Raw genomic sequence first — 14,886 nt, forward strand, 5'->3', positions numbered from 1 at the left:
TTTGCCCATGTGATTTCCTAACAATCCAACAGAACTGTGATGTGTAACCTATTTGCTGTTTTCCTGTAGGTGTGGTTCCTCTGTGGGGCTGAGAGTGAAACTTTGTCTTCAAAAGTTCTGCTATGATTCCTGTTTTGCAACCCTGTCAGCATACAGAAGGACGGACAGACAGAGAGCGGATAGACAGGCAGGCAGGCGAGTGGACAGGAAATGATGATGTTTCAGGGTCGCAGACTATTGCTTTTTCTCTGGTTTGGGCTGATATTCACAGCCGGGGTAAGTCCAGGGGTCAATTATTTTCAATGGGGGTGATATAATGTGCTTTGAGCATGAGGTTCTCTCCAGAGGTGACCTCCAGCATCATGAATGTTTCTAAAAAAAAAATCTAAACTTGAGGTTTAAATTTGTAATCAAATGATATTGATGTATGATATTGATCAAATGATATTGATGTATGTATGATACATACTCAAGTCTGTAGTACACCGCTCTGGGCTCCTTGGAGGAAGAGCAGGATATAAATGTAAAAAATAAAAATAAAATAAAATAAAATAAAATATTGTAGGGAAGGATTTAATTGTTTCAGGTTCCTGTGGTGACTGATGACCTTCCCCGTGTCGTGCCAGTTGCCAGCCAGGCTGCTGTTGAACTTGTTTCTTTTCTCTTCCATTCTCTTCAACCCCCTCTGGACCTTTGGACCTTTATTCTAGGGTGTGTGTATGTATGAGTCAACATTTCTGCATTGAATTTGTGGACCCTGGCCCAGTCTGTGGACTCTTTAATTCTTAAGACAGGCGTGGGATCTTTCAGAAGACTCCACAGGAGCTCGTGTGGCATAATGAGATCACCAGGAGAGGTTCATCTGCAGTTGCCACCGGCTCATCTGGTGGCTACTCAGGGACGGGCCTTCTCCGTTGCTGCCCTGAGGCTTTGGAATGTGCTGCCTGCTGAAATAAGAGCCTCCCCATCTCTGATAACTTCTTAAAAGTCCTTAAAGATGCATCTGTTCACCCAGTTTTGAATTAAATACTGTTTTAATAGTTTTTAACATTGTTTTAAAGTTTTAAATTGTTATAACAGTTTCACTTTTCCCCTGTTGTTATGGTAAACCACCCAGAGACATAAGTTTGGCCACCCAGAAACATAAGCCCTACCGGTAGATGCTGCCAGGAATTGAACCTGAAACCTTCAGTACGCTCAAAAACATTGACCTATAGCCTCTCTTGCACAAGCTTTCCCCACAAAGAGTGGTGGGTGGCTCCTGCTTATCTGAGGTTAACTGGCTAGCTGGCTTGGTTTCTACTGCAGGAATGATTCATCCTCTGGCAAGGATGGAAGGATGGACTCCTGAGAGGGAAAACCTAAAATGCCACTTTTCTCCATCTCTGCTTCTCCCTGTCAGCCTTTCAGATAGACCAAGGGCCCCAACGCAGGCATTTTGTGAGGCTTCTTGAGCTTCAACACTAGTCCCCCATCTCTCATGATAAAAAGGGGGAAATTGCCACAGCCTTGCAGATGTGTGTGTGTGTGTGTGTGTATCTGTGTGTTGTGCATAGGCAAGGTGCATAGGCAAGATTGTAAAGGAAAAATTACCCCACACACATACACACACACTGGCCCTTACAATGTAAAAGGGAATTGGGATAAGAAATCAGGCTACTACTGCAACAACAAATATTTATATACTGCTTTCCAGTAAAAGTTCCCAAAGCAGTTTACATTAAATGAAAGTAAGTAAGTAAGTAATTAAGATGGACCCCTTTCCCAAAGGGCTCACAATCTAAACAAGCCAGCAACAGCCACTGGAGGGATTCTGTGCTGGGGATGGATAGGGCCAGTTGCTCTCCCCCTGCTGAATAAAGAGAGCCACCACTTTTAAAAGGTGCCTCTTTGCTCAGTTAGCAAGGGACTAATCCTGCCCTTGTCCAGGTGGTTGTAGGTTCTGGCTTGCCCTTTGCACACATCCCTTCCCTCCTTCCCTCTGGGTGGCCCTTTCCCTCTCCAAAATGAAGGAATGGGGAAAGGGGACCTGCAGAATCTGAATGGGACTTGGAGAACTCCTCTGGATGGAAATGTACTTCATTCGTTTGTTTGAATAGACACTGCAAACAGTCCAAACAGTGCTATTTTTGGGAAGCACACAAATACCATTCCATGTAGAGCAGGACGCCCAACCTCACAGTACTGGGCCTCAATAAACCCTGAGCATACTTGCCTGCCTGGCCATAATTCTTTTTCTTTTTCTACCCAAAATATGCCAGACTGAGCAGAAGGAGGACTGCCTGTCCTGTTTGCTTAGATGGGTCATAGAAGAGTTTTGGCAGATTGGGGTGGGGCTGGACTCTATTGGGCTCTCTTCCTCCTCTTCCTTTTCTCCCCGCTCCCTTTCCTGAATTCTTCAGAGAGCATACTGGGTTCATAAGGCCAAAGCCTTGAGGCTCATGTGACCTATAACAAGGATCATCCCATGAAATGATTAGCAGGAAATTTAGTATGAATCAAAGGAAGTCCTTTTTTACACAATACACAATTAGTCTATGGATGCTGTTGTCACAGATTGCAGTAGTGGCCTTGAATATTAGGGGTGTAAGTAAAGGTAAAGTGTGCCATCAAGTCGATTCTGACTCCTGGTGCCCACAGAGCCCTGTGGTTGTCTTTGGTAGAATACAGGATGGGTTTACCATTGCCTCCTCCTGCACAGTATGAGATGGTACCTTTCAGCATCTTCCTAAATTGCTACTGTCTGATATAGTACCAGTGGGGATTTGAACTGGCAACCTTCTGCTTGTTAGCCAAGCATTTCCCTGCCGCGCCACTTAAGGTGAGAGTCATTTGGGGCCCCTTAAGATACAAAAGGAAGTCTGGCATTTTAAAAAAAAAATCAGTGAACTCTATGCATAAAGTTGCAGATAAAAGTATCAAGAGGGGAGGTTTTGAAAACTAGGCTACCTGAGCTAGGAGTAGGAGATTGGTTTTCACTGGAAGGGAGTGGGACAGAACTCAAAAAGGGCACTTATTATGCCATGCAAAGAGAAATCTTCAACATACATTTAAAAGACACATTCATTTCAGTAAAGAAATACCAAGATGCATTTATTTTTAATATGAAATGCTTGTTATTAAAGAAACTTAGCACTAATCTAATACTGTCCAGAATTCTGAAAGGATTCTTATAACAAAAATCCCACTGGGCATAAATCACTGATAGCCTTATAAACTTGGAAATGAAGGGTTACTTATTTACTTACTTATCCTCTGGGGCCTGTACATGCAGCAGCAGTAGTAGCAACAGCAGCGGCTGCAGTTGCTCCCACTCTGAGTTCAATGTCTCTGCTTGTTTGTGCACATTTCCTCTCCTGAAGCCACGTGGCTGCCTCTTTGGTGCTGCTGTTTTTCGTCCAAAGTCCAGAGCCTCCACACACCCTGCCCCCCCCAATCATCTTTAGTCTGCCCTGGGTGGTGTGGTTTGTGCCCTCAAGAACCTACATGTTAATAAATGATTCTGAGCCTGGCATAGGCCACCAAGTACTACTACCTGGAATAGGCTTCCGGTGGTGCTTTCTACCGGTGCGGTTGTGTTTCTATTAAGCTCCGTCAGCCTCCACCTATTTTGAATCTTTTTAAAACCTTCTGGGCTTTTTATTGGCATTTTATCTCCGGCCTGGAAGATAGACTATATTTTGACTGCCTCCCTGTAAAAGCTTTGCTGATTATAAGTTATAATGACCAAGAAGAAAAGAACGCGAGCGGCTCTTTCCCCTTCCTCTCCCCCAGACCAGCCTACGGAACGCTTCTCTAAACAACAGAAGCTGGATGCCTTTTTAATTCCTTCAAAGGACAAACCAACTATACCTCTTTATAATCGTTTTGATTTATTGGCTGACCAGGAGGATTTGCAGGAGGATCACCAGGAAGAGGTAATAAATTCCCTTGAGGAAAGTTTCCCTGAAATACAAACTAAGGGAAAATTACCTGACCAGAACTTTCTTCTTTCACGATTTTGCTCTCTTACTGCAGCCACATTGCATTATATAATTCTGATGGCCTCACGCTTAGAATCTAAAATGGATGTTATTTCAAGGGAGTTGCTGCAACAGAGTCTGCCTAATGATGGCCGTAGATCAAAGGCATTCAGCAAAAATGAAGAGACTAGAATATTCGAGTCTCCTTCCCCTTTAACTCATTGTTTGCCCAAGAAAGTCAGCTACAGACTTGACCCGAATTGCGTTTGCCTCATGATTGGCCACCTGCCATGTAACTTTGATAAATGGACTTACAAAGCTAAGATACTGCAGTCTTTACAACAATTAAGTAATTTGCAGATTAATCCCAAGGAGCTTTTGAAATACGAACACCTTCAGCCCTCTAGTGCATATAGGAGAATATTATTTACCTTCGCGTCTTCTACAGTGCCTTTGCGGCTAATTAGAAGAAAACCGTATTTGGCCAAATTTGATATTGTGCCACAAAGATGGTTCGTTAATGAGATAATTAACCCACTCTGTGAGAGCCAGAATTCCAGAGTGCATTCTTCTCAAGGCCGTTTTGCCCAGAGATACCAGCAAGCGGCTTTTGCTGCCTCACCCAGTCACCAGACAAACTTCCAAAGAAGACCTGGAAGATTTATTTCAGCATCCTCCTTTCATGTGGGGGAGTGTATCTCTTCTGAGCAAGAAGTTCAGCCGCCTTCGACACCACCTTTGTCAATGTTATTCTCGGACCCAAATAATAAAGCAGAGATAGATGATCATTTGTCTCAATCTGAGGACCCATTAGTTATGGCTCGCAAACTTGTGGCTTTAGCAGACAATTTAGCTATAATGGAGAGAGGTGACCAAGTACATCAACAACTTAAAGTCAAGGACCCCCAAGTCAGGAAGCCAGGGGTCAACGACCTTATTATGTTAGATAGCATTCAGTCACTCAATCAGGCTGACTCTGCCGGCCATGATATGAATAACCCCTCAGCAGTACCCATTCCATTGACTACTAATTGCTCGCCGCCCATTAAATGGGCGGGTTTGGCAACTGACCCCCATTTTGCTGCTTTTTTCTCTTCCTTGGAACCAAATTCCGTTAACTCTGTGACCCCTCCTTTAGAGACTTCCCAAACTCCATTGGAGTCCAACTTGAACAGTTGTGTTTATACTCAGGATTTAGTCATTATCCCCTCAGAATCCTCTATCATAGTACAGGAATCCAAGAACAACCAACCGTCAAGCTTAATCGCAAAGGCTAATCCTCCAAGAAGCACGGTCCCTGGGGCTATATATCCATCTGTAATTATTCAAAGAAATATAGAACCCTTTGAAACTACCGCTTTGGATACGGCCCATCAGCAATCTCCCCTCCCTGAAGAACTATCTTTAGAAGCTACCCCTGTTAAAGATCTTGGTTCTACTCACAATGTTGCATCGGTGCAGGATTCCTTAGAGCCTGGCATTACATCCAGGATTGGAAATTGACTCAGTGTTTCGACATCTAATGCCTTGCGAATTGTAAATTGGAACATTGCAGGTTTGAAACCTAAACTGCCAGACCCCCCATTTATTAACTATGTAAACAGCTTTGATATTGTATTATGCCAGGAAACCTGGATGACTGAGGAATTTATTGTGGAAGGTTTTCAGGTTTGCGCACTTGAAGCATCTTGGAAGAATCCTCACTCAGCTCGTGGGGGGTCCGTGAGGGGTAGGCCCTCAGGCGGCCTGGCGGTCTTTGTTTCACTATCCCTGGCGATTCAAGCCAGAAGGTTATCAACGAAGAGCAACCTGGTCTTGGTTGTTCACATTCAGGTTGAATCTTTAATTTTTATCCTGGTAAATGTGTATATTCCCCCCCTACTCCATAAAGAAATAATAAATCAAACATGGGAGGACTTAGATCACTTGTTTGAGGATCTTCGTCGGCAATTTCCAGGCGTTCCATTAATAGTTGCTGGAGATTTTAACGCCCGGATTGGTCAGGATGATAATAGCTTATATATTAAATTCCATCTCTACCCCCTTTAATAGATCCCCCTGAAGGATTTATGAAGCGTTCCTTTAAGGATGGGGTGTCCTCCTATGCTGGTTTGAAAATGCTACAGACAATGTATGCACACAATTTCTTTATCGTAAATGGTGCGATTAGGGGTGATTATCCAGCGGAGTATACTTTCTGGTCAGCTGTGGGGGCTTCAACGATTGATTATTTGTGGCTCAGTGTTGAACTTGTAAGTTTGATTGAAACTTTTATAGTCGCATCTAGACCAGTTAGTGATCATTTACCTCTTGAATTAACCCTGAGGCCCCAGTCAGAGATCCAAAGATACCCTTTCACTGAGTTTAACGACGAGTCCCTAGACGTACTCCCTGCCAGAGTGAGGTGGTCTCCAGCAGTGAGGGAACGGGTTACAGAATCTTTAAACTCTGATACTTTATTGAACCTGAAGGAACAAATTGTGAAGGGAACTGATGTAAAATGCGCTTTTCACCAGATAATCGGCCTTTTGCGCAATAATCTTTGCTATCCTCTTAAAGCCAATTTGGATACACACCTCTCCATACACAAACTTTGGTTTGATGAAGAGTGCCAAAATCTTAAAAAGAAGCTGCACCTAGAATATAATAAATATCGGTCAACTTCCAATCAGCCCACAAGCACTCTTATTCATCTTAAGAGAGAATATAAAAGATTAATTAAGCGGGGAAAAGTTGAAGCTGACGCTGCAGACTGGGCACGATTGATTTCAGCTGCCCAATTAAAGTATCATTCTCTGTTCTGGCATTTAATTACCAGATATCTGGGCAAGGACATTCCTAGAGTGGACTCCCAAATACCAGCACGGGTGTGGGAACAACACTTTTCTAAGCTATATGCAGCTTCTGGAAATTCTTACAAAATAACGGCTGATTTAGAGGGTGCTCCTCACTGGCCGCCTGTTTCAGAAGCCGAAATAGCCTCCCTGTTAAACCAGTCTAAGTCTGGTACAGCCCCGGGTCCAGATTATATCACCATAGAGTGTTTAAAGGAAAACAGTGATTGGTGGATACCGGTCCTGGCAGCCCTTTTTTCTCTTGTGGATCAAACAGCCCAAATCCCTGAGAACTGGAGACTTGCTATTGTTATCCCCATTTATAAGAAGGGTCCCAAAGACCAACCAGCCAATTTTCGTCCAATTAGCCTTCTGAGTGCCATTGCAAAGCTGTATACTAGGCACCTATTGGGTCACTTCATGGAATGGCTTGATGCCAATCAAATCCTGGCAGATGAGCAAAATGGGTTTAGGGCAGGTAGATCTACAACAGACCCGATAATTGTCCTTCAACATCTGGCTGAAAAATATGCAGGGAAATCTCCAGGAGTACTTTTCTCTGCCTTTATTGATTTCAAACAAGCTTTCGATCAGATTTCCAGGAGCAAATTATGGGAGAGGCTCGCTCAAACAAATATCGACAGGAGACTTCTCCTGTTGATGGTTAAATTACATGAGAATGCCTCCCTCAAAGTTAGGCTAAACAGGAAAGGTCAGGTGACCAATTCAATTTCAACTAGGTCTGGGGTTAGGCAAGGGTGTATTTTGGCCCCGGCATTATTTAATTTTTATATTAACCCCCTTGTGGAACGCATGAGGAAATTGGATTTTCATCCACCTAAATTAGCTCATAAACACATAAATGTCCTATTGTATGCTGATGACGTGGCGTTGATTTCTAGGACGAGAGTAGGACTTAAGCGAATTTTAAAGGAGTTGTCCAACTTTTGCAATGACCACGAACTGTCTTTGAATTATGATAAAACCAAAATCATGGTCTTTGCACCTAGACCTAGGATGTTTAAATGGATGCTTGATGGGCATACTTTAGAGCAGACCACACAATTCAAATACCTTGGAGTTGTGTTACAGGCCAACAGAAGCACCTTTGCTCATAGGGATTATGTTGTTGCCAATGCCCAGAAAGCTGCTTCAGCAATTTGCTCATTGCATATAAAGAAACAAGCTCATTCGCTGCAAGTAGCTTTAGAGCTCTTTAAGGCCAAGGCTCTTGCAGTGCTCCTTGTGGGAGGCGCGCTAGGGAACAAAAATAATCATTCAAAGTTGGAGACAGTTCAATCTAAGTTTATTAGGTCTCTTCTTAGATTACCGCGCTCAGTTTCAAATGCTGCTATCAGGCTCGAAATTGGATGGCCTCCTGTAGAGGCAAGACTCTGGAAGATGGTCTTTTCTTATTGGCTCAATTTGATTTTTATCCCTACGGGCATTGCTCCCTTGATACTAGAGGATGGTTTTATGTCCCGTTGGAAAAACGATATTAATGTAATGTTAGCATCCTTGGGTTTTCCCCTGCCTCTAATTAGAGACTTGGGCCATAGCAAGTCCAAAACTGCTATGACCCAACGTATATGGGACATGATGAAGCAGGGGGATGTTGCCCAAATAGGTCCGGACCTATTCTTAGGAGACCAAATCAGCAATTATTTTCCTGCTGAATATTTACTTAGGATCTCTAACGGGGACCATCGTAGGGCTCTTTCAGCGGCCAGACTTAACGCCCTTCATATGGCAGTATTGGAAGGACGTTTTGGGAAGGTGCCCTACAATCAAAGATTATGTCCATGCCAGAATGGTGAAGTGGAGACCACAGAACACCTGATGCTGAGGTGTAGATTTTATATTGAATTAAGGGGAAAGCTTCTTTCCCCACTGTTAATTCATCTCAATTCTAATTGTTCCTCTGGTAGGGACAAGGTTCTTTTTTTGGTTGCTGCCAAGTCAGAGTATGTTTACAGGAGGGTAGCAAAATTCTTATTTATAGCAAGTAAGATTTGATTTAGAATGATGGAGGCACAAGATGTTGGGCTGTGCACTTTATATTGACTGGCTTATTTGAATGGATTTGACGATATGTGCGGTATCGGGAGCCATTAATGTTTTATCCATTTTATGTCAAATGTATTTAATCTATTTTATGTATTTATTCTTGCTGTTGTTGTTGTTGTTTTGTTGTTGTTGTTTTTTTTTAATATGCTGGCCTTGGGCCAAAATAAACAAATATCTATCTATAAATGATTCTTAACTTGAAGCGGGGCGGGGGTGAGGGGAGGGATGCTCTAAAGGCCTTTAGGTCCAGGCTCCAAAATTACCTACGTGTACCTCTGCATGTAGTTCTTAAGAGATCTATCTCATTTTTAGGCAGATCTTTCCCCTCTCTCTCTCAGACAAGAAGACCAAGAGTCAGAAGATACTGGGAAAGACAGATTTCACTTTTAAATTTTTTGAAATCTATTCTTTATAAAAGAGTTTAAGCTAACCTTTTAAAAACTAGTTAAGGCAGGGTTTCTTAACCTTGGGCCTCCAGATGTTGATGGACTACAACTCTCATCATCCCCAGCCACAATGGACATGTCTGGGGATGATGGGAGTTGTAGTCCATCAACATCTGGGGGCCCAAGGTTAAGAAACCCTGAGCTAAGGTTAAAAGTTGGCAGCTGGAAAATTAGCTGGTGAATTCCCACGACTGCCTGATAAACACATGTGATGAGTGCCATCCCTTAGGGTGGCTTGAGTCCATTGCTGTGAGCTCCATGCCTTAGCAAGCCCTGTGGCAGCAAGTCAAACCTAGGCCAGAATCCTGAGATGGTTCTGTCCCCTGCCCACCAATTGAAATCAGTTGGGCTTACTTCTGAGTAAAAATGAAGTTAGCAGAAAACTAGCCAAGTTGGCTCTCTCCTCCCACTTCTCCCCTTCTGCCAACTGAGTGGTGGATAGTTTTTCTTGAACTCTCTCCATCACCCCACCCCCCACCCCAAAATAGACCAGTGGCCACTGGGTTCAGCATTGCTGTCGTTTCCCAAATAGGTGAGCTTGACTTTCATAGCCCCATCTTCCCTCTGAGAGGTGATTCCTCTGTCCTCTTGACAGAGGTGGACTTTGCAGAGTCTGACTGAGAAGAGAGGAATGCTGGTCTTGTGGTAGCAAGCATGACATGTCCCTTTAGCTAAGCAGGGTCTGCCCTGGTTGCATATGAATTGGAGACTAGAAGTGTGAGCACTGTAAGATATTCCCCTCAGGGGATGGAGCTGCCGTGCTGGGAAGAACAGAAGGTTTCAAGTTCCCTGGCCTCTCCAAGATGGGGCTGAGAGAGATTCCTGCCTGCAACCTTGGAGAAGCCACTGCCAGTCTGTGAAGACAATCCTGAGCTAGATAGACCAGTATATGGTCTGATTCAGTATATGGCAGCTTCCTATGTTCCTATGACTGTGTTGGTACAGGATAGTTCTCTAAGAGCATGTTTGGTACACAATACCTGTTTGTAAATCCTAGACTTTATTATGTACATTTTGCACACTTCTCTGCCTGTCTCTTAGAAGCAAATATTACACAAACCTGGTGAAGTTTTATTTCCAATCACATTTATTGGAATTTAAAATATAATTGATATATTTATGAGGGTCTTGATAGATATGATACAGCTTTTTAACTATGAAAGCTCTTGTGCAACAAAGTGCTTTTTCTGTTTTGTCAGTTTAAAAGATGGTCTTCCCATCCCCAGTGGCTGTCTTGACCCTGTTTCCAGTATATTTTGGGTAAAAACTATTGTGGCTCTACACACGAGCAGTCTGTAGAGCCTGAGAGGGTTCAGTCAATCAGTAGGAAGCCCTGGAAGGCCAGATTGGCTGCCCAAATGACTACCAGCTCCGTCACAGATCCAGTGGGGGCTGTGGGAATCAGGGGCCATCCAGCCCCCAGAAGTCACAGGATGCCCCGCATGAGTCCATGGGGCATTCTGGGGGCACCTCAGAGGCTGGGAGTCTTGTTGTTGCCTCCCAGTCAGGACTCTACTTGTGTGTCGCCGTGCACTGCTGCAAGCACATGATAAAAAACAAAAAACAAGGTTAATGGAGCACTTGCTCCATTAAACTTGTTTAAGGGCAGGGAAAATTAGGCGAGCTAGCTGCCGTGGAACTGCCTGCCTGCAGGTCCAGTGGTTCCAACAATCACTAGAAAGTAGGGATGTGTGAACCGCATGAGTCCGGTGGTCTGGAGGTTCAGAGGTTCGGTCTGGAGGTTTGGGGTAGAACCGAACACCCCCTCCCAGTTCCATCCGGACAGGAACCAAACCGCCAGACAAGTCCACAGCTTTTTTTTATTTTTAATGTTTTTTAAAAAATTAGTTCTAAATACCTGAAGCCCCTTCAGGGGGCTTGCTGTAGGCTGCAGGTGTGGGGTGGGGGGTCCGCGTGGGTTCCCCTCCGGCCGGCCTCCCTCATCACTGCTGCGGCCAGGTAAATGTAATAATTTTGTCCCTTTTGGGCCTCCGTAAAGGCAAGCGGCAGCCATTTTGCCACATATGCTGCACATGCTGCACGTGCGCAAATGCCCTCTGTGAGGCCTGGCGTGGCCTATGGCCTCTCAGAGGGCATTTGCGCATGCGCGGTGGCTGCCAAAATGGCTGCTGCTCGACTTTACGGAGGCCCGAAAGGGACAAAAATACTATTTAACAGGCCGTGGCGGTGATGAGGGAGGCTGGCGGGGGGAGGGGGAACCCTCAAGGACCCCCTCATGGCCTACAGCAAGCCCTCCGAAGGGGCTACAGGTATTTAGAACTATTTTTTTTTTTTTAATTGTGGACTGCCCCCGGACCGGACCAGACCAGGGTGGGTTCGATGGGGGCCGGACCGAACTGGTCCAGTTCCATTTGAGGCTGGTCCAGCCTCGAACCGAACTGGGCCAGACAGTTCCGTGCGTACCACTACTAGAAAGTGGGCTAGGCCCCCTTAGCCCACTCTCTAGTGATTGTGGGAATAGGCTCTTCATGTTGCTGTCTGTCATAAGAACAGCCCTGCTGGATCAGGCCCAAGGCCCATCTAGTCCAGCATCCTGTTTCACACAGTGGCCCACCAGATGCCGCAGGAAGCCTACAGGCAGGAGTTGAGGGCGTGCCCTCCCTCCTGCTGTTACTCTCCTGTAACTGGTACTCAGAGGCATCCTGCCTTTGAGGCTGGAGGTAGCCTATAGTAGTCGATAATAGACCTTTCCTCCATGAAGTTATCCAAATCCCTCTTAAAGCCATTCAGGTTGGCTGTCACCGCATCTTGTGGTAGATAATTCCACAGGTTGATTATGTGTTGTAACAAAAATGAAGCCCTTAATGAGACAGTATAATGGCAATGAAATACACATTTCCACACTTCAAAGCTGTTTTCAAAGACCTTCTTTAATGCACAATTTTAAATTTTAAACTTTTAACTTTTAATTGCACATTAAAGAAGGTCTTTGAAAATAGCTTTGAAGCAATATTGGTTTTCTTGGAAGATCTTCCCTCCTGTAAACATTAAATAAAAGAGGTTAGGGTGTTAAATGTTATCTTCTCTAAAAGGCAGATAAACTGCCTTCAGAGACCTTCTGAAGATTTTAGTGTAACTATGAAGAGAACAAAGTTTTCAAGAAATCTGAATCTGTTTTCAACCTGAGGAAAAATGTTCTCTGAGCATAGGCAGATTGTATGCCATGATGAGGCTGGCATCAGATTGGGGTGGCAATGTGGGTGAGGTGGGCGGAATAGTTAAGCTGAAGGTTGACATATTCTGGAGAATATGAGAGTGATCGAGTAGAAAGAGTGCCTCTGATCATGGGCAGAGTGTATTCTGTTCTGTCCTCCTCTCTGCCCCACCAGTCCCAGTGACCACCAACCACCACTAGTTATATGGTCCCTTTGGGTAAACTCAGAGACCAATCTGGCTCCCACATTCTGTGATGTCTGAAGTACGTACAAAGGCAGCCCTGTGTAGAGAGTATTATAGCACCATCATCTGGCAGCACCAGCTTTTTCTGGAAATAAATCACCTTACAACAGTAGTACATATATTGGTAACCTCTAGGCTTACCAACATATGAACCACTGTTTTAAGGTCATTTATCTCCAGAAATGTACTTATCTGGCATATTAGCCAAAGCTGATAAAAAGCACTCCTGGTCACTGCCTCAACCTGAGAAACCAGGGAACGTTTGAAATCCAGGAGCACTCCTACACTACATACCTGATCTTTCCAAGGGTGTGTAACCCCATCCAGAACAGGCAGATCTAAACCATCTCTCAGGACCTGGCCCCTACAGAAATACCTCCACTTTATTGGGATTCAACATCAGCTTGTTATCCCTCATCTAACATATTATTGCCTCCAGGCAGGCATTTAGGGGGGTCATGCCATTTCCTGATGAAATTGGTATGGGAAAATAGATCTGGGTGTCATCAGCATATAGATAACACCCTAGACCAAACCACCTGATGATCTCTCCCAGCAGTTTCATGTAGATGCAGAAAAGCATTGGAGACAGTATGGAACCTTGCAGAACTCCACAATTTAGCTTAGGCATTGCAGAATATAACAATCTCCAAGCAATACCATATGGAATCTGCCAGAGAGATAGGAAAGAATTATCTATCTATCTATCTATCTATCTATCTATCTATCTATCTATCTATCTATCTATCTATCTATAATATTGTTATACTGCCTGATAGCGATGTGCAAACCAGTTCAAATTTGAACCAATTCAGTTCGAAGGTTCGAACTTGGACCAAACAGGGCATTGCATTGGCAATGCCAGTCCAAATTCGACTGATTGAGCCAGGTTCAGTTTGAGCCTGTTCAAGCCGCTTCAAAAGTTCTAGAGGCCATTTTAGATGTTGTCTTCCATTTTGTGTGACGTGTTGCTTGACTTCATTGGCTGAGCTCCTGCTTCCCTGATTGGCCAGATGAGTCTGGCTCTCTGGTGGGCTCTGCACTGTGCCACTCTTTGAGAAATGGCACCCTATTGGCCAGGGGAGAGGGCAAAGGTGGGGGCTCCCAAAGGAGGGAGTTTCAAATCCTATTTAAAGCCAAGCCTCTGGCCTATCAAAATTATTTTATGATTATTATTTACATTTTATATCCCACTCTTCCTCCAAGGAGCCCAGAGCAGTGTACTACATACTTAGGTTTCTCCTCACAACAACCCTGTGAAGTAGGTTAGGCTGAGAGAGAAGCGACTGGCCCAGAGTCACCCAGCTAGTATCATGGCTGAATGGGGATTTGAACTCAGGTCTCCCCGGTCCTAGTCCAGCACTCTAACCACTATACCACTCTGGCTACAGTGTTCCTGGGCTTCATTCTGGCCTGCTGCAGCAAGTGGTGTGGTGAGAGTATGCTTGGCAGACTGCTATGTTTTTGTTCCCAGTCCTTCCTTTTGTCTGTTTTTCTGCGCCTCCCCTGATCTTTCTCTCCCGTGCTTTAAACCTTCCCCTGCCCCCGGTGTGACTGTGTGTGTGTTTCTTCTTCTTCTTCTTCTTCTTCTTCTTCTTCTTCTTCTTCTTCTTCTTCTTCTTCTTCTTCTTCTTCTTCTTCTTCTTCTTCTTCTTCTTCTTCTTTTACTGAGTGAATCTCTCTCTCTCTCCCCCCCCTCTCCTCTGGGCCAGGGGGGCCCAGGTCCTTTGGACTGAAGCCTCTCTCTGGCCCCTTTCCCTAATGCAGTCCCCACTCCCCCCCACCTTTTTTGCTTTTGTGGTGGCTGCTGCTTTTAAATCTGTTGGCTGAGTAAAGAGAGAGAGCCCCCCTCAGCTCAGAAGCCACTGCCAGTTGTTTTTATTTTATTCTGATTTCCTTGAGGCCCCACCCCCCGTTTTCTCTTTGTTAATTGTTTTCTTGCTGTGCTTAGGACATCTCCTGCTCCAGAGTCCAGCACCTCTGTCTAGGGATGTGCACAAAACTGGCTAGGCCTGTTTGGTTCTAATTTGAACCAGCTTTGGACCAGGGTGGATAGGTTTGGTTTTGGTTTTTCTCGAATCTCCCCTGGTTCGATTCAAGTTCTGACCATTTCTAAAAACTTCTACATAGGGTATAATGGGGACACTAACTAGCCCC

General features: G+C 44.5%; 1 protein-coding gene across 1 annotated transcript in view; it reads left to right on the forward strand.

Moving 5' to 3' along the window:
• The window catches only part of LOC128347378 (NXPE family member 3-like), a 52,686-nt gene that overhangs the window by 25,948 nt on the left and 11,852 nt on the right, over positions 1 to 14,886 (forward strand). The window contains exon 3 of the mRNA XM_053301898.1: positions 70 to 276. Within this exon, the coding sequence (XP_053157873.1) occupies positions 211 to 276 (66 nt within the window). The 5' untranslated portion in view covers positions 70 to 210. The remainder of the gene's footprint in view (positions 1 to 69; positions 277 to 14,886) is intronic.

This window comes from Hemicordylus capensis, chromosome 2 (assembly GCF_027244095.1).
Source record: "Hemicordylus capensis ecotype Gifberg chromosome 2, rHemCap1.1.pri, whole genome shotgun sequence".
In the NCBI taxonomy this organism is placed as follows: Eukaryota; Metazoa; Chordata; class Lepidosauria; order Squamata; family Cordylidae; genus Hemicordylus; species Hemicordylus capensis.